This window comes from Chelonia mydas, chromosome 8, assembly GCF_015237465.2.
Source record: "Chelonia mydas isolate rCheMyd1 chromosome 8, rCheMyd1.pri.v2, whole genome shotgun sequence".
NCBI lineage: Eukaryota > Metazoa > Chordata > Testudines > Cheloniidae > Chelonia > Chelonia mydas.
In genome coordinates, this window is record NC_057854.1 from 29,380,162 (window position 1) to 29,401,478 (window position 21,317).

At 38.7% G+C, this 21,317-nt stretch overlaps 1 protein-coding gene across 2 annotated transcripts in view; it reads right to left on the bottom strand.

Moving 5' to 3' along the window:
- The window catches only part of SLIT3 (slit guidance ligand 3), a 798,441-nt gene that overhangs the window by 278,861 nt on the left and 498,263 nt on the right, over positions 1 to 21,317 (bottom strand). For both annotated transcript variants that reach the window (XM_037906776.2, XM_043553076.1), the window contains one exon: positions 4,614 to 4,685. In XM_037906776.2, coding sequence (XP_037762704.1) covers positions 4,614 to 4,685 — 72 coding nt within the window. The remainder of the gene's footprint in view (positions 1 to 4,613; positions 4,686 to 21,317) is intronic.

Here is a 21,317-nt window from a genome sequence, read left to right on the forward strand (position 1 = left end):
ATGCCAAAGACTTCCAGAAGCATCATCTAGCTTTAATCCCCTCCGTCCCCCATATCTTTTAAATAATAAAGATGCAATCAGGGAATGAACCCAATACTTTTAATACCTACCACAAACTTTAGGTCAAAGTTTAATAAGTTAAAAGTGGCAAAATTAAACATTTCATTCCTTTTAATGAGTCATGAGTTTGTAGCATTATGACAAAGTTGAAATGACAACCCCCCCCAGCCCCTGCCGAAGACTGCAAATCTTGTAAGATATAGTTAGACAAAGCATTCTTAACTGCAATTCAGTAATATATCAAGTATTATATTAAAAAAAAACAATCGGTGTTCACACAGGATTTAGCCTTGCCAGCTCCAGAAGAAATTAACCATCAATCTAGAGATACTCATATTACACAGTGGCAGTTGAGATCAGTGGTGGCGCCTGAACTGACAGTCCCTAGATTTGTACGTCTGGGGGGAGCCACTGACACATTTTCAGTGGCTGGACCTCAAGCTTGGAATTCACTTCCATGCTTTGGCCAGTAGTGCTTACATCTGCTGGGTACACTTCAGGGCACACTGTAAAGCATATCTATTCACCCAAGATTTCAATGAAGTGGCGAGGCGGGGCAGTGATGCTGTTATAAGATGTGAAAGTTTTAGATGACACTGCATCAACTTAGATCTTTGGTAAAATGTTTTTATTATGAATTTTTTTTATTTCATTTTTGATAGGCACAGCATATAAACTGAAAGAACAAATATATACATTCACAAAGCTGAGAGAACACTGTCTAGGAAAAGATCACGCTAATTGCAGCAAGGCTGTGGCAACCTATAGATGAACAATTTCATACAGCTAACCTGACAAAGAATTAGCATCCCTTCCCATCACAACATTCAAGAGCATCCTATGATGATATTCAGAATTATACTTTCTAAAGAAAGTAGGAACATGCCTTTTTTTGTTTTCAGACAGGGCTCATATGATAAAAATTTCACAAGAACTGCTTCCATTTCTCCTATTTGTTTTCTTGCTAGATATGTCAAATTAGTTTCTGGGTTTAAATATTTTAACAGTGGGAACTATATTCCTCCTCAATCCGCCTGCATTGTCCCATGTGAGCCCTATCTTTAGACTTGATAATGTTATTTGTGTTGAAATTCTGCAGCATGCCACGGGTGTTTGGGAATTGCTCTTGGTTCACTGTAAACAAGCTGTCAAGCTTAACCAGGTAGCCTGTAGGAATAGGTCTTTGATAAACAAATTAATGAATACAATAAGAATGCTTGAAAAGGGCTTCCATTGTGGTTGAGAAACATGGCATAACCACGCCTTGTGCTAGTCAGGAGCACTGAACCCATTTGGTGTACTTTTTTTTTTTTTGGTATATTTTACATTTTTTTTAATGTAATCATTTACCTCTGCAGTCACTCACAGATGCAGAGATAGCAGGAGACTCACCATTATAGAAATTAATACTGGGGCCATGTTTAGCATAAATAAAGCTGTTTCACGCAAATGAAAGCAGATCAATACAAACTAATTCCTGTAAATTCCAATCAAGAGCAAAAAAAAAAAAAAATCAACAAACAAAAAACAACAGAAAAGAGGAGTTAGGTAGAACAGATCAGCATAGAAGAGTTGACGTATTTATTTTATTTTTAAAAAAGGATTCTTAAGTGCTACAATTATATTAGTACATTTTTCTTTCCCTTAAAGGTCATATTGACTGGACACTTCCTTAATTTTTCCTCCCATGTTCTTCATAATGGAATGGATTTTTTTTTCTTTTAAAAAATTCACTCAATTCTTGTTTTTATAAAACAAGATGGATTGATAGCACTGAGAACAAACTTTTTATCTACAGAACAAGTACAGCTTCCCCAACTGCCTGTCAATGGACCTCAGCACTCACTATAAAGAATTACATCCAGTGTACTCTATCTAGGCCCATTCAATCTATGACCTCTTTAGTAATCCTGCTAACACAATGGCCAGGTGTGATGATAGTTTTGTGATGTGGACACCGAGCCACTGGGAACTAAATGAAGATTATATTCATTCTATCTAAGGAACTGCACAGCCATCAGATGGCTGAATTTGAACCACTGACTGAAGGATCGAATACTACATCCTACCTCTCCAACCCAATCCATCATGCCTGCAATAAATTCTGTGCAACATGTTTTCTCTCACAGATTTTGCCCCTTATGAAAACAGCTTCTTTGAGGTGTATATTAACGTGGAAGAAAAAAAAAAAGGTATTAAGTAAAATCAGAAACATGACATGAGAGAAGGTATTGCTGTTCCTTCCCTCATAAATATCTTCATATGAACATTTTACCTAACAGAACAATAAGAGACTTATTTCTCAGTTGATTTGTGCAAAGATGCGTTACCTGGGCAGTTGCAAAGGGGGATTATTACCTACTTCAGGAAAGCACATGTTTAATATCAAAGCCATATTATCCTGCAATATGGACCAACAATGGTCAAGTGTGTTTCTAATCATTTTTAGCCATGAAAAATAATTTTAATATTTAGACATCATCTTTGTGAGATGTGATGGTGGTGATTTGAGGAGAATGGAACAATTCCAGCTTTGAAGGAGCAGCAGAAGAAGTCATGAAATATTTGTGACATCTGTGTTTATCTTACATTTATTATTCTTTTGATGGCTTTACTACCTCTGACAAAGCAGGGAGAAGGTAAAATGAAAAATTAAACCATTGTATTACAATTCTACTCTTCTGCATGGGGCTTTTAAAAAAAAATACTGAACTATTCAGAAGAGGTGTAATTTGGCAGTCTTTGAGACTCGTACATGCCACTTACTATGGATGAAACTATCTTTGTATAACATAGGTGAATAAATACAAATGCCAGCTTTTAAAGGTGCCCTTTTAGCCACAGACTCTAGATTAAATTTCCAGCAAATCCTTTCAGAGTGGGTCAGCATTCATGTTCTGTAAAATGTGGCTCTCAGAATTCAATATAAAAGCGTCTCTTTATAAATCCCATTTATGACTTCCTTCCTTTTTTTTTCGCTCCCTTTTTTTCTTCTTTAATTACAGCGAAGGGGGATTAGTCAGTGTAAGTCTCCAGGGAGCGATATACAAAGCCATCTCCGAAATTAAACTAAAGGGAAAATGGCAGCAGGCACTGAGCTCTAGGAACAGACAAGACTGATTGATCTGAAGTAGCCGGGCAAATATTCTGGATCGTTACGGGAGAGAAATATTTTAACCCACCCTTCACCTCCCCCCACAAAAAGACGAAAATATAAATTCTCTTTAATCAGTTACATTAACGCTAACATCTTTTAATGTCATCCTTTAGAGAAGAAAAGAAAGTAAATATAAATCAGTAGTTACAGAAAACAGCCTTTCAGTATGGACAGATAAGAACCATTTTTCTTCAGTTCAGTTAATTGGCGTGCTGTGATTATATGAAAATATATATCCAAACACAGCATTTTGCTTCCCACTAGTATGAACAGCCTGCTAGTATTTGGCTTGTTGAACATTCTGGAGTAAGCACATGTTGGCTTGTTTTTATACTCTGGAGTAAAACCAAACAGGCTTTTCTTTAAAAAAAGACTTCTGGAGCTGTGTATTTATTTAAAGGGAATGATTTTGGAAATGGCTGGGTTGGGTAGAGCTGCAAAGCTGATGGCATTACCCTTTGGAATTTTACCTCTGAGCCCTCAATCTAAATTCCACAAAAATTACACACAGGTCAATTTAATTCCCTTTGTATATGTTTCTCTTAGAGCTGGTTGGAAATTTTCCAGAGGAGCCTTTTTCCCACTGGAAAAAGCAGATGTGTCACAAGAGAAAACATTTTGCAAAAATGGGTCAAATTCTATTAAAATTCATTTGGAGAGGAAAAAATCGAAAAACAAAATCTTTTAGATTTTTTGGTGCAAAATGACTTTTCATTTCAAAGTGTATTTTATTTTGTATTTAAAAAATAAAAGTAATTTAAAATGTCAAAATCGGATTGAAACATTTTGACTATCAAAATTAAAGGTTTTGACTGACAAACAATTTATTAATTAAATTTTGTTTCAAGGATATTTTGAAAATTTTGGGGTTTGTTCCTTTTTGGAACAATTTTATTTTTTTTTTAACCTCACAACATTTCCCACTAAATGAAAAATCTAGTTTCTGCACAGCTCTGACTTCTACATTATCCTAGGTCAAACTGTGCATGCATTTAAAAGCTGCGTGACCCCAACATATTGAGATTTGCATAGGGTGTAAGGAAGGGTTTGGTTTGGCCTCCCAGTATCAACTGAATAACAGAATTACATTTCATAATCAGAACGTGATGACAATTAGGCTCAACTGGTAGATGTTTTCCTCCCAAAACTAGCTTGAGCTGATTACCTTGGGGAGAGACTGAAATATGCTCTCACCCACTCAGAAGATTACCTCATTGCTGTTTACAAAGGGTTAATGTCACAAAATAAAGTTTTGGCTTGACCGATTTACTGTCCTTTTGTTAAAGAAAAGTGGTTTAAAAACCCTTTACAAAAGTATTCCTTGAATAAAGACAAATATTCAAAGCAAAGACAGAGTTATCCAAGGCTGCTACTTATTTCTGAATTTAGTACTTACAGAGTCCTGATCTTTGGCATATGGTTGAAACTGGTAAGAGGGATGCGGGTGATGTTGTTATTGTTGAGAGTACTGTTAAAAAAGAAAGAAAAGAAAAGAAAAACAGATTGATCAATTATTTACATTGCTTTACCAGCACACACTCTATAGAAATGAACTTCTTCAGTAACGGGTAATAAATCTACAGTGCTGCAAACAAGACGACGTGCTGACAAATATCTCAGGAGCGATTTGTGAGTTGTCAAGAAGGATATTTTTATGGCAAAGTAACCAATAATTGCGCACAAGTAAACAAAAATTGCTATTTAACATGCCCTGACCTGTGTAGCAAGTAGCACAAGATTTCATCCACTAGAAAATTTGGGGAGATGTTGGCACTTAAAGCCTCGTTAGCACAGCCTGTTGGCAATGAGACATACAGCTCAAATTGCTCCTTTGGAAATACATGGATGGATGAGGAATTCTTGTGTGGTTTCCTTAGGAAGAAATATATGGAATGTGGAAAGTACTAGAACAAACATTTTGTGTTCAAAGCATGTAAGGGTTTCAGATGGAAACTCCATATAGTGTATTTTATCAGCGCTGGTCTTAGACAGAATGGGACTCTGGCTGCCATTAGGAATGCTAATCATGTTTTTTATGATAAAATGACTAATTTAGCATCAACCAGGGTAGGTTGCCCTCATTTATGTTGTTCCTAATTATATCAGTGATTCCCTGGAAAATTAGAAGCTATAAAGTTTATCAATGATGGCCTGGGAAATGGAACACACACACACTAGGAAAGTATACTTGCCACATTCCAATTGCTCAGAAATTGCAACTACAGCTGCCTACTGTGTCAAGAGACTTGGTCAAACCTGGCTATTTGTTACCTACCGTGCTGCACTGTCCAACTCTAACTGAAATGGTTAAAGCTCTTCACATTTCCCTTATTTAAAAGGCAAACACATGGCAGTTGTTTATAGGAATGGCCCAGCAGGCTGTAAGTTATAACAGCCGTACTGCAGTGTTTTGGGCGATTACTGTAGAAACCAATAGCTTGGGCTTGTTTTTGTTTTAAATTAAGGGTTGTATGCTTTGTGCAGGTGATAAAATAAACAGCCACCTTAAATAACACTTTAAAGCCTTACTACTGTTATGAACTGTTCAATAGTTGTGATATTATGTATTTGTGCAAGGCATTTCATCAAAAGATTTTCAAGAGTTTTAAAATAATTAACCTTCTAATTCACCTGTAACTTCTTTCCAACAGATGCCTCATTTTCTGTATACTAAAGATCAGCATGTACAACAGAAACCTCTCCATAGATTCCCAGTTTGCACAGACTTAGTGTACTGTAGCCTATAATACAATATATTGCAGTATTTTAGCTCCACTAGAAAAACTGTCAAGTATCAGAGGGGTGTTAGTCTGGATCTGTAAAAGCGGCAAAGAGTCCTGTGGCACCCTATTGACTAACAGACGTACTGGAGCATAAGCTTTCGTGGGTGAAACTCACTTTTTCGGAATGTATGTAGTGGAAATTTCCAGAGGCAGATATAAATATGCAAGCAAGAATCAGGCTAGTTCAGTCAGGGAGGATGAGGCCCTCTTCTAGCAGTTGAAGTGTGAACACCAAGAAAGGAGAAACTGCTTTTGTAGTTGGCTAGCCATTCACAGTCTTTGTTTAATCCTGAGTTGATGGTGTCAAATTTGCAAATGAACTGAAGCTGAGCAGTATCTCTTTGAAGTCTGGTCCTGAAGTTTTTTTGCTGCAGGATGGCTACCTTTAAATCTGCTATTGTGTGTCCATGGAGGTTGAAGTGTTCTCCTACAGGTTTTTCTATATTGTAGGAGACACCAGCAGCTCAGGATTAAACAAAGACTGTGAATGGCTAGCCAACTACAAAAGCAGTTTCTCCTCCCTTGGTGTTCACACCTCAACTGCTAGAAGAGTTGTCATCCTCCCTGATTGAACTAGTCAGCCTCTCTGATTGAACTAACCTCGTTATACCTAGCCTGATTCTTGCTTAAATATTTATACCTGCCTCTGGAAATTTCCACTACATGCATCCGACGAAGTGGGTGTTCACCCACGAAAGCTTATGCTCCAATACATCTGTTAGTCTATCAGGTGCCACAGAACTCTTTGCTGCTTTTAGAAAAACTGGTAATGTCAGATGTTCAGAAATCAGAACACTCTCAAATATGGACGGGATAGGATGTTTGAAATCCAGACCTGATCCAAGACACACATTTCGTAATTTGAGCCTAATTGGAATCCCAAATTCAAAACACCCCAATTTCATTGGGAAGGGCAAAGAATTAGGGAAGAAAGTGCTGTCAATATCTGGAGTTGAATCCTGGATGCATCACTCATGGTGCAAACTAGTTAGGACAAACTGCAGTGCCTCACAGTGAACCTCTCTGAGGCTGAAAAGCTGCTTCGTCTGTCCACAGAACTCCCTTCTTAAGAGCATTACAATACAAAAATGAATTTTCCACTATGCCAGTTTGTATTTTAAAATAAAGCTCTCTTTATATGCAATCCTTATTGCTAGATTATGGTATCTAGCAGATGGTGCAGGAAATCGGTGGTAGACAACTAGTCAAAAGAAGTGTGTGGCACAGTAATTTTCATTCAAACAAACGAAACACTCTGTAGGAACAACTGACACCAAGTATTGTCCAGTGGCTCAAGCAGAGGATTATGATTCAGAACTCCTGAGTTCTTCCTATCTCTGTCACTAATTCTGCCTGTAATCTTGGACAAGTCACTTAGCATCGGCCTCCATTTCCCCATCTGTAAAATACTTACCTACCTAGCCACAGAGATACTGATGCTTAATATGTGTAAAACTCCTTGGAATAACCACCTTGGATGAGGCTGTAGAAGTGCTAAGCATTATTACTACTGTTATACCTCTGTTCTGATTTTGTTCACTTGTCCACCAAAAGAATAGAGGCAAAGTGTGTAAGTGACATATATTATTGAGAGCATTAGTATAGGAAAGAACTCCATGCAGGCACTGGGATCATAAATTGCCAAAGAACAACCATGCATATAGTCAGCTTTGAAAATTAAATCGTACACAAAGTTGACAACTGAATGTGTCAGTGAGGGCATTAAAGGATCCAATGCAAGTCAAACTGAATTCAGTGGAGACTTTCCATTGATTTTAACGGAACACAGAGTGGATTCAGAGAGTGAGAAGTGACAACGAACATCTTTCCCAAGTAACTGAGAGATACATTCTGTACACTACTCCCAGCACAACTGTTAAAAATTCAATCTGTACTATCAAACAGACTCAGATATATCTATTGTAAAAAAACCACATATTTAATAGACAAAGTATCAGTCTATTATGTAGCAACCCAAATCCGAGCTTTGCTACTTACACATTTCCAACGTTAAGAACGCATTTGTTGCTAGAAATAAGCAGGAAGATTTCCATAGGCCTCCAATAAATAACAAAGCAACAAATAATGAGGAATACAGTTAATACTGAATTAAGCCCTATTTCATTAATCTACTAATTAGCTAAAACATTTCAAGTATAATCGTAGCAGATAGCTACTGCACAGAAGACTTATTAATGCATTATTACACTGATATTTAAATGTTAACCATTATGAAGGCAATAAAGCATTTACGATTATAGCAGTATTTCAACACAAAGAAGGCTAAATACAGCTGTACAGCTTCTATTGCTCCACAAAGGGTACTAACTGACAGTGAACAGTCTGCATTATTAGTCACAATTTTAGTTGTGTGAAGTAAACCCCTTTGCAATGATTCTTCAGCATGTGGCAGTCTAATGTAGCAGCGTTCTTGTACAGGCACTTGCAGGGAGCCTTCAAGGTAGTTGGAGCAGTGGTAGAGAGGCATTTTGCAAACCTGAATACCAAGTACATGAAGCAGTTGCCAAGTGTCTAAAACTCATCTTCCCAGCATCGATTTTTAAGCCTGTGTGTTGTGGTGGAGTCAAAAGACCATAATGCACTTATATATGGAAGATGAGGGGGAACAGAGAAAATCTACTCCCCCAATTTTCTATTAAGTGCTATGAAGCCCAGTAGATATTTGAAAGAGACTAAGAGCAGAAAGCTATGTGAGGTCCTGGACTCTCAGAGCATCCAGGCTCCCTCCGCACCATATGGGGAGACAGGAGACGCACATCACACCACATTGTCATCAGGATCACACCTCTAATCTGTTGCTTATTTTAGAGCCAAGTTTACCCTCATCCCTCACAAACTCACTGTTATCATTGTAAGGTGTTCACTTCCAAAATGCTGAATCAGTAACCTGAGGTTACAGAGAGTGTTATTTATGGCTGCAGACCTTGGGCTGTGATATTGTCAGATCTTGCAAGCAAAGCAGGCTCAGGATGCATCAGTACCTGGTGGGCCTCCAAGAATTACTTGGGAGCTGCCCAAAATGTTGTTTTCCCTCTCTGAGGCACATCCTCAGCTGTGGTAAATTGTCAGCTCCAACGACTTCAATCTATACCACCTGAGATCTGCCCTCCGGGGTAGCGTACTGTTAGGGGGTGCTCACTTTCCCATAAGATATAAAACTGAGTTGTGGTAATTAAAAGATCACTTAGCATTTTTTCAAAAGTAGGAGTGTTGGCTCTGGAATCTTGTACATATGTAGGTATGTATCCCATGACCGATTTTCATGACGTTTCAATGGTAAGTTTTTATTCTGACGTTAGCCATCTCCTCTCTGGGTCTGGAATCCTGGTCCAATCCCAAATCTGGTAAACACAATCTAACTCCTTCCTCACACTTCCCATGCAAATTCATTTGCATTCAACATTCTTACTTACTTCCTAGCGGTGCTAAACTGTTGTGGAACATTGCAGTGTGCTGATAAAAAAATTACCGAATTCCACCCTAAAGGTGGCTGCATTTTCTGGTGAATGACATGATCCTTTGTATTTCCACAGTTGCTAAAGTGCTTTAGGATAAAAGGTGCTATATCTATGTAAAATCATTATAATATGTGAAAGGAATTAATCCCACATCATTAAAATATTTCTACTCTTGTTTTGTGGTCTCCCCATCATTTTGAGTGGGAAAAGAGGCGCTAATGGGTGAAATACTTATATACTAATCTTTATCCCAAATTCTAGAACAAACACAGCAGCTTTTTGGCACAGCCCAAATGCTCTGACCAAAAAGTGAAAAGATTAGATTTCTTATCTGCCCAGACTAACTACTCAGTTTGAAGAAAAGGAGGACTTGTGGCACCTTAGAGACGAACAAATTTATTTGAGCATAAGCTTTCGTGAGCTACAGCTCACTTCATCACGAAAGCTTATGCTCAAATAAATTTGTTAGTCTCTAAGGAGCCACAAGTACTCCTTTTCATTTTGCGGATACAGACTAACATGGCTGCTACTCTGAAAACTACTCAGTTTGAAAGACTCAAACTAGGAGTCTAACTATCTCCCCAAACCAGTTGGACTGATTAGGAACTGAAAAATCCTAGGACCTTTGCTGAATGGCCAGAACTCTCTCCTCTCTCTCTCTTACTGCTTCAAGCTACAGGGAAATATTGTGGGTTTTGTTCCTCTTTGTTGTCTTTTCACCTCCAACTTATAAAAAGTATGCATGTATATTAAAATTGCTGGCTGCTTACAAATCTTGTAATAAAATAATAAATAAATAAATAATATTAATAATAATAAAAATTAAAACATATCCACCCTACCTACTCCAGTTAAGTACTGGAAATACATTGTAAGACCAAAGATATCTTTTGGCAGTGCCATCAGAAAAGGTTGCAAACCAGATGTAAAAAGATTGTGTTAAATACTTGTATTACAACAAGTAAAAAGGTAACAATATTAACCGCCTTGCTATTTTTGCAGTCAACCACAACTTCAAGTGAGAAAACCGGTGGGGTTTTTTTGGTTTCTTTTACAAGGAAAGGGTCTTATTATATAACAATGATTAATTATCATCCACTGTACCCCAGCTAATACAAGTTATGCCATTCTATTTTATCAGTGCTATAAAGAAAAAGACCCCATTGCAAAATCTAACTTTCCTCCTCTAAACAGTACACTTTTTTCATAAAAGAACACACACAGGAAAACAACTATCAATACAATTTCCACGATGATTTTTTTTTTTTTTTAAACACAGGATTTGAATGGATGTAAATGACAGAAAAATCTACATGCAACACTAGGCCAGAGCCAAGGGCATGCTTTGGTTTCTGCATATAATAGGGACTCTGATTTTCTTTTACACCCCATTTCTGCAGCTGATTAGCACAAACAGCTAATCAAATTGAGAAATGATATGGTAGATTATATTTTTGATTAGCACTTTTTTCCAAGCATTAATGAGCATCTACCATAGTTACCAGGGGTCTGCTAGCCATTCAGCCTTTGATAAGCACCAGGCTTCTTTTGTGTAGTATTTGGCTCTGCTGATCAAGGGGGTTTGCAGCATTTGCAGAATTCTCAGCTATGAAGAAACACTAAGGCCTACAGGAGATCAGATCCATGAGAGGGAGAATAAAAAAAAAATGTACAGACATAGATTTATTGCCAGGTTTAACAAACTACTGGTAAGAAATATACTTTCAAGTGGTGAGAGGTAAATGGGAAAAGAGAAAGGGAACACGACCAGCACATTTTCTGTGTTTGTGTTGCTCTTTGAATTTCTTCTTCTTTTGCTCATTAGAGATTAATAGTCTCTGGTTTGTTTGCCAAAGTTTTGTAGTTTAAAAAAGAATTATTTGAACCCTGGAAATAACAAGCATCATTTGGCAACACCAAGCTCATGTTTATGTGGACTACAACTTTAAAACTCAACAGACACTATTTTAATTTTCATTCTGTCCCCTCACCCCCTTCCCCGCCCAAAAGACCAATTTGCTTACTTTTCTAGCTGTGTGGCAAACCCGTTTTGAATGTGTGCCTTTGATTTGCATGATCTGGGCCTGGACTTGAAAAGCTGACCTCCGAGGCTGGTGGGAGCAGCAGCAGCCGCTGTGTTACTGGTAGTGCTAACAAGTCTAACATTTCCCTCTGTCTCCTTTGATTAGACCACTACTTTATCACAGTGTCCTTTTTTGGTTGTGTGTGTAATCTGTGTGTTGTGTGTCCATAACACCATGTAATTGGCCCTAATGCAACATTATCATCTATATGCATGCAAGGACTGGATACAAATGGTGCATATGCCGGCTTACAACATTCTCAGGAGTGAGTTACTCACCTGTCATCCACCCTGATTATTGCCTCTGTCATAACTGCCATGCTTTTCAAGTTGCTTGTCCCCAAAGCAAATGGACATTCAATTCAAAGTGGAGAGGTAGAGGACGGTGGAATTCCAGACACACACACACGAACATACCCTCACTTAAACAAAACTGGAATTTTTCAACTAAGACATTGTCTAGGAATCTCCAAGCACATGTAAAAAACACAATTAAGCCTCAGAACACCCTTCACATAAATAGTATTGCTAAGAATGTTATCCCTATGCAGGGATGGGTGAATTGAGGCAAACAGAGGTTAAGCTATTTGCCCAAGGACAATGGTGGATCTGGGAAAAGAGCCCTGAGGAGCCCAGATATATAGTAGCCTACCAGCCAGGACCACTTAGACAGCATTTCCCAGATAGGCAAAAATCTCATGATTTCAAAAATCATGAAACAGGCGCTCAAATCATGAGAGACATTTTAAAAATGGGGGAGGGGCAGTTATTTGCCTTCCGGTTTTTGAGCCTTTGCGGTTCACATTTTCAAGCTTCCGTCCACAACCAAGTGCGACAAAGTTTTTTAAATGAAATTGAGATTCTCATATAATCACAGGATCTGGGCCATTAAGAAACACACCAAATACCTCAAGACTCGTAATAAAATCATGAGTTCGCAACCTTTTTTTTTTTTCCATTTGATCACCAGACTCCTCTTTATTTCAGACTTAGCTGACACCATTTTGATGCAGTACCACTCCTGGAAAAATACTGAAACCACCACAACATGAATAGTAACAGGGTTCCTATGACTTCATGTTTACAGAACTGGACGGCAGGAAATCTTTTAGTATCCATGTGACTAGATTGCAGAACCACAATGCAAACACTGTCTTTATGCATTATATAGAGATGACGGGTGTATTGGCTTCCAGTATTTTTCCTCTTTATTTCCATAAAGTTTATTAGATTTACCTTTTCTGAAGTATCAGCCCTAATAAGAAAGCCCATTTTCGGGGGGAGGGGGGAGAAGCAAAAATTAATAAGACTAGATTTAACACAGTGGGCAAAGGTATCATTCTGCCACTAATGCATTCTTTGGTAATAACAGTTATGGTCATCAATGGCAGCACTACCTCTTAGGCCCCTGCCTACATTGACACTTTAATCTTGCAAGTAGAACTGCTTTAAACTGTGGTTTAAAATCAGTTTCTGATAACAAGGTTTAATCACGTTTTACTAGGCCACTGTAGACCAGACACAGCCATTTACCTACATGCCAGGTCTTGTCCACAGTGGTTAAATAACTCCATTCTGAAAAGATGTTTATTACTGTCCTGATTTGTAAGGGCACTGCGCACCTACAGCTCCAACATACCTCACAGGAGTTAATACTGTTCAGCCCCTTTGAAAACCAGGCCATAAATCTGTTTTCAGTAGTTCAAACACACTTTCAGCACTTCCATTTTGTATGCAGGCATAATTAATCCACGTAAAGAACATTTGGATCCTGGGATGAAAGTTGCTATATTTTCATCAGTTGTAAAAAGGTTATATTTAGCATAAGTCAAAATAAATCAGCATTAAATAAAATGCATAGTATTTCTCAAAGAGGTGAGCTACCTCAACAACCTCACCCTCTACTTTCTAAGTGGTCAAGCAAAGGAAGACCCAGTGCTCCCAGGGGTTGCTTTCAATTTTTTTTTTCTTTTCCAATTCTGGGTGCTTCCTATATGCAGTTTCTTGATCTCCTCACAGAGCATTTAAATTAAAGCCCATAACCACTGTGTGGGCATATAATGAAAGTAACTGATGCTGCACTGATTAATCCATTACTCTCAACTGTTAGAAAACATAATGATCTCACAAGGGGCCTTATTCACTGACGTATAGCAGTTGAGCTGTAATCTGACACCTCAAATTAGCAGCAAAAGCAACAACAGCTGGGTTTTTGTCTCAATATTTGTACCCAACTCTAAAGTGCTTTGGCACCATACAAATGCTATTTTTAAACACAAGGTTAACACAGCCAACTAACATTTTAAATGGTCTCCAGGTGTCATGTAAAATCCACAGAAATAAAAACAATCAGTTGCCAATTTGGTTTCTATTCTGCTTTTATCTTAATAAACAGATTCACCATTAATCCTAGGTGATTGTTTTCTTTTTTCAAATGTGTTATCAAAGATATGAGAGGGTCTTCTATTGTTATCTCAGGTGTCTGGCAGTGGAAATTTAAACAAGCCAAAGGGAACAGGAAAGAGAAAATGTCCTTTTTTGGAAACGTCTGAGTGAATAAGCTTCATGTGATTAACACGTGTATATGCTCTGCAGAGCTGGTAGCACCACCTATTATTAAGGTTGCCTGACACTTCCCTCTATAATACCCTGTTTTCAATTGCTTTATATCTTTTCCAAACTTAGCATTTGAACTGAAATTTTCCATGCTGGGTGTCTGCCTCAGTCTGCATTTTTTCAGCCACCAGTGCAGCTATTTCCAAGAATAAGGCTAGGGAAAAATACACTGCTTTGTCCCATGTTAAAAAATTCTGGCAACCTTTTCTCTGAAATGCTAAATTGCTCTGAATGAGGCAGGGGTCCAGTGGAAAAAATAGTATGTTATCATGTAAATAAAGACCATCATAATGGATATGCACTAGGGGGCTAACTTTGGCAGGCATGACTTTGCAGCCATAATAATACTCTTTTACCATACTGTTTTTGTGTGTCCAATGTGTGTGCATACGTGCACGTACTCACACACTTCACGCACTGAATGTATTTTTCTGATTATTGCAGATTTATACTTTTGACATGATATTTAGGTTTCTCATGATCTATGCCCTCCCAAATATGGGGAAAAATAAAACGAAACAAAGGAGAAATGAATAAAAGGAATAGGCTTCTAAAAGTAGATCTTCGCCACAGGTTAATACAAGTTATCTACACTCAACTTTTTTCACTCAAATTAGCCTTACTCGTGTAAGAGCGCCTACACTGGTGCTGCACTCACTCATGTGTGGCACTAAGACGTCTAGGGGCATATCCCAGAGTTCTTTGCATTACAGTAAGCTGAGCCACTCTGCGAATTCTTTCCCAATGAACTGTGGGAGAATTTGTCAGTCCTTTCTGGGCACGGGAGGAATCGTGGGAAGGCATTAGAGGACTTGAGTGGTACTAGCCTGAGTCCATAATGCAGAGTGGTCTTGTTAGCAGCTGAGTTGTGCTATCTCAAACTTCAGCCTGGATCCCCTGACTGGTCAGCCAACGCAAGTAAAAAGCTTCTCCACATGCTAACTAAAAGGTTGTGTGTGACGACAGGGCTCAAGTTACAGCTTGATTTAACTTTTCAGTGATGATAATCCCTAACCAAGTCTCGGCTGTCGGGGGTTTTCTGGAGAATTATGTTCTATTTCAGCTGGTTAACTGAAATTCCTGAGAGTTTGTAGGTTGGTTTTCCATTTGATTTTTTCATTTAATATACTGAGCAAACAATGGTTTCAGAGTAGCAGCCTGTTAGTCTGTATCCACAAAAAGAAAAGAAGTACCTGTGGCACCTTAGAGACTAACAAATTTATTTGAGCATAAGCTTTCGTGAGCTACATCCGATGAACTGAGCTGTAGCTCACGAAAGCTTATACTCAAATAAATGTGTTAGTCTCTAAAGTGCCACAAGTACTCCTTTTCTTTTTGGAGCAAACAATGTTTTCAGCAATGAATTTACAAGAATTATTGTCTAGTCTTTTGAACAGGGCTTGCTTTTTTTCTTTCATGTATATTATATATATGCAAACAATTAGATCATAAGCCCGTCAAAGCACAGATCATGTGCTTGCTCTAAACTACCTAACATACTGTGGGTGCTACAATAACAATATTATTAATAGAAATTATTTTTATACATTCCTTCATCTTCTTTAACAGAACTTAGTTTTCCTTGGTGATTGTTGCCATGTTTTAGAGTGATTTCTTAACATAGGAGATCTCTTGCAATCCAGGCCGTCATTTTCATATTAGCCATAAAGTGCAAATTTACAAAGAAATAGTATTTCCATTTTTGGTGCACACAGATGAAGCTGTAAGTAAGGGACAGTAGTGACAGCTCAAGATGGATCATTCTTTGCAGAGTCCATAAAGAGCTACTAAAACATAATTTAAAATTCTTAAACTTTTGAACTTAGAAGAAAGAGCTTTAAAGTACAAGAAAGTAAGCGATCATCCTCTATACAGTGCCAATTTAATCCCTAACTGTATATTTTTGTACTATGAGAAAGGCCTTCTTCCAGCTCCAATATAAAATATTTTCATTTAGTATGTGATAATGTCTAGCACAGGAGATGGAATGGGCTGGAAAAGCATACTTGCCTATCAATATAGAGAAACAAAAAACTCTGCTACAGGATACTGCAAGATGTTTGATTTAAGACTATGTAAATGCCAGTTCCTGGCTTTGCAACCAACAGAGCTCTCAACCCAAATGAGCTAGTTGATCATCACTGAGATACCTAAATCCTAGGCACAGTCATTACAAATGAAGTTCAGGTCTCGAGGCACAGGGACAAAATGACCATCAATACTGCAAAGCCTGTGGTAGAAAAGGTAACATGTAAGACTCAGTGCTCCTTCAACACAGTTCACGATCTCAGATCATTATATTTACTAACTATTTGTATTGTGTTTATTATATTTTTACTTTTGTTTTTAGTATACAACCAAGTGGGTACAAACTGGCCACTAATAAATTTATGGTGGAAATTAGAAGACAGTTTCTAATCAACAGAGAAGTGAGGCTCTGGTACAGCCTTTCCACAGGAGTGGAATTAGGTTGGGGGCAAAACCTGGCCCTAGTTAGGTTGGGGGCAAACAACCTAATTAGTTTTAGGATGGAATTTGATGCATTTCTGAATGGGATTATATGATGGGGTTGTCTGCAGAAGCAGGGGACTGGACTTGATGACCCAAAAGGTCCCTTCCAGTCCTACGGTCCTAAACCTTTCTATCCCTGAAGAGGGACTTCAGCACAATACCTCTCTCCATTTCAGACCTAAGCATATGATGCCTGGAGTAATTCTCATTCAAAGAAAAAGATGATTGCTGAATAGGCAACCTAGTTGCCTCTTGTTGCAAAAGTATTTCAGTGATGACATTTTCCCATCTTCCACCTTAAATCATTTGCTTTCCCCATTGCCAAACACCTTTAGTCTTTCAATACAATGCTACATCCAAAGGCAGTGCAACTCCACTGAAAGCGTTCAATTTGCGTGTCCCACCGAATTTTTTTTTTTAATTTGGGGTAAGAGTAGTAGAAGTGCAGTTATTTTATAGACCATTCTCCTTCAGAAATAAAGTCACTCTCACTCAAGCAACTAAGACAAGAATGGGAGCTAAAATAATTGGTTAAAAGTAGATATCTTAAATTATTGATGGCTCCTTATGCACATAATAGGCTTGTCTTTCATCGAAGGACCTGAACATACAAGTAAATGATAAGACCATGACACTCCAAGAAAATGGATTTTACAACTATTTTACATATGGGAAACTGAGGCATGGAAAGATTAAGAGTCTCGTCTTGCTCTGATTAAAGTAAATGGGATTTAAATATATGAAGTGCTGCTCTGAACAGGGATGGATTTAACCACATACGTGAGAGTTTTCTACCAAATTGAGGCCCTACGTGGCTTGTTGAAGGTCAACACAGCATGACAGCAAAAGAACCAGGGAAAGATCGTAGGAGTCCCGTTTCCCAGTTCTCTTCTTTAACCATTAGATATCAATCCCCATTCGATCTACAGAATCATAGACTTTAAGGTCAGAAGGGACCATTATAATCATCTAATCTGATCCCCTGCACAATGCAGGCCACAGAATCTCATCCACCCACTCCTATAACAAACCCCTAACCTATGTCTGAGCTATTGAAGTCCTCAAATCATGGTTTAAAGACTTCAAGGTGCAGAGAATCCTCCAGCAAGTGACCCATGCCCCACGTTGCAGAGGAAGACGAAACCCCCCCAGGGCCTCTACCAATCTGCCCTGGAGGAAAATTCCTTCCTGACCCCAAATTTGGCGATCAGCTAAACCCTGAGCATGTGGGCAAGACTCACCAGCCAGACACCCAGGAAAGAATTCTCTGTAGTAACTCAGATCCCACCCCATCTAACACCCCATCACAGGCCATTGGGCATATTTACCGCTAATAGTCAAAGATCAATTAATTGCCACAATTAGGCTATCCCATCATACCATCTCCTCCATAAACTTATCAATCTTAGTCTTGAAGCCAGATATGTCTTTTGCCCCCACTGCGCCCTTTGGAAGGCTGTTCCAGAACTTCACTCCTCTGATGGTTATAAACCTTCGTCTAATTTCAAGTCTAAACTTCCTGATGGCCAGTTTATATCCATTTGTTCTTGCGTCCACATTAGTACTGAGCTTAAATAATTCCTCTCCCTTCCCGGTATTTATCCCTCTGATATATTTATTGAGAGCAATCATATCTCCCCTCAGCCTTCTTTTGGTTAGGCTAAACAAGCCAAGCTCTTTGAGTCTCCTTTCAGAAGACAGCTTTTCCATTCCTCGGATCATCCTAGTAGCCCTTCTCTGTACCTGTTCCAGTTTGAATTCATCTGTGTTTCATTCCTGAATGTGATTCACTTTTATAAGGCTGAGGCTACATTAGTCTCCTGATTCAGCTTCATCCGTGGGACCGATGGCAAAAGTGCTGGTGTAGACAAGGCTTCACAGCCACTGACATTTTTACTACTCTGTTGTCTAACCCTTGCCACCAAACAACATGATGATAAAAATACTGAAGGCCACTGTCACCATGCTCACACTAGTGCCAGTACCGATGGAGCTCAACTGGTGGTAGCAATGGTATATACTGTTGGGAGAAAAAGACAAGTGAAGACAAGGCTTAAGGGACTAAATCATTCTCGTTCTAGGGGATATTGTTAATTCAAGCACGTATTCAATCATGGGCCTCTTTTAAACAAAAATCACCAATGGTGCTGAACTATGGCGTTCACGCTGGGTTATTTTTTACATCCATTTCATCGGTATGATATCCTCTATTTAAAGTCAAAGCTGCTTTCAAGTTGTGATTCCAGAATGGGCCTATTAGGAGCTGTGCAACTAATTCCAAGTCATTACATCTGTAAAAGCAAGTGCCTTAGGTATGTATCCCACTTTTAATTTCACTATGAAAACAAGAGTACCACCTCTTTAGAGTACTCCACTATTCTGTCTAGAATGCTCAATGCCATTCATTGCTAGTTTCCTCAGCAGCAACTTCATGGTACACTACGAAGTACTCCATAAAGCCTCTCTCACTGAGTGAAAGCAGCTCTGTGCTTTCCCCTCCATACTGTTGCAATCAGTCAATATTGCATTCTTCCCTAATACCTGTACCCAAAGATCTGCAGAAATGCTGGTCTTATCTTTGCGAGCTTCTACACATCACATCTGCTTGCTCTCATAGACAGAAAGTGCAACTTCATCTAAACAGAAAATCCAGTTGTAAAAGGATCATTGCAAAGGCAAACTAAAAACTTTTTTGGTTATTTGTTTGGGGTGAATATTGTTCACTTGTTTTGTTATGTTTTTTGGCTGTGATGCAGCATGGCCAAAAGGCAGCAGGAGAGTGTTAGAAGGGAGCCTTATTCCCTGTAGAGGGAAGAAAGTTTGCTATAAATTAATTAAAGCACCTGAAGCCAATTAAAGCATTTGAAGCCAGTCACATGATAAAACCCCCCTGCTTCAATCAGACAAGAGGAGGAGTTGAAGCAGAGTGGATTGGTGTTGGAGCAGAGAGCAGTTTGGAGGGAAGCAGAGGAGAGTCTGGAGAAGTGCTGTGGTGGGCCAAGAAGACCAAGACCCTAGGAAAGGGACACCTGGTTTGTGCAGAGGGAGAGCAGGAAGCCCCACAAGCTGAAGGGCCGGGGAGGAAAGTAGCCCAGGGGAAGAAACCGCTAGTTCTAGTGGTTTACTGCTATCCCTAGGGCCCCTGGGCTGGGACCTGGAGTAGAGGGCGGGCCTGGGTCCCTCCCTCTCCACTCCCCTCCTCTAGGACACTAGTAGGGCAGTTAATACCCCAGTTCAGGGGCAAGAAATGGTGCCCTGAACCCCCACCCAAGAAGAGAAAGCGCAAGACCCATCATAGTAGTGCCAGCAATTTTGCCACAGGCTGTTTCATTTTTAAATAAAGTGTGTTCCAACAAATTATTGTAGTATATTCAATAACAGCACAACGGAGACTGGTTTTACTTACCTTTTAAAAAAGGGGAGACTTTATGAATTAAAGGTTTGCGTAAAATGTTTAAGTATTTCAGTGCAGCATGCTGAGAGAGATTATGTTATGGATCCAAGCCTCAGTAGTTTAATAATTTCGTGTAAATTATTCTGACAAGGGGAAAGACAACCAGGCCCACAATCACTGAGTAAGCTTTATTATAGAAGTTTTTCATGATATAACAGTTATAGTGGCATGGATGTTTGCATTTTGACATCTAATTTCCAAGTATTTGCAGCTCAGCCATACAAATGCACTTTAGGTTGATCATATATTACCACTAAATTTCTACATTCAAAATTTTGGTGAGTGAGTTTATAACTCCAACACAAACCTCCACACAAAAACACAGATTTATTCTACTGAATGCAGAACTCAACCACACCTATTTGCCGACTATAAAGTTTTAAAGTGATTTTTGTATTATGTTAATGATATCACATTGGTTGAAAATAACTTCTCCTTCCTGTAGTGGTGCGAAAAAGTAGTTAAAAAAATCATATGGTTTAATTCTTGCCTAAAACAAATCTGAACCAGTGAGTACAATTACCATCACTGCACCCAATCCGATGCCCACTAAAGTCAATGACTGACTTTCCACCGACTTTAATGGTCCCTGAATTAGTCCCTTGCAGTCTATTGATTTGGGCAAGGATTTTCAAAGGAGCTCAGGGGAGTTAGGCACTGAACTTTCATTAAGTTTCAATGGGATGTGGCCATCTCAGTCCTGTAGGCGCCTTTAAAAATCCCAGACTTGATCAAGAATATGCACTTATCAATAATTATTTTGTAGATCATGTTTTATGTAACACAGTGATCACCTGTAAAACAAAACAAAACAGAATTTACCAAATGGTGAGCTTTCAGCAGTGCCCACTGTACATTACCGTTCATTATATATTACAGTTTATGGGACTGATTTAGCTCCCACTGACGTTAATGGAAGCTGGATCAGGCCCTATATGCATAATTCATGTAAAGCATACCTGAATACATATCCACAAGGAAGACCAGAAAGAAGAGAGGAACTGAATGGGACTCATGTGAATGCTTAGTTCAGAGCCACAGCCTCTTGGCTATGTAAAACAGAAACTCAGCTTCCATTTTAAAGAGTTATTTATACGCCTTTCTATAGCAGAGAAAACGGTAAAAATGTAAACCAGTTCAAAGAAATGCAATCCAACTGCTAGGATTGAAAGGA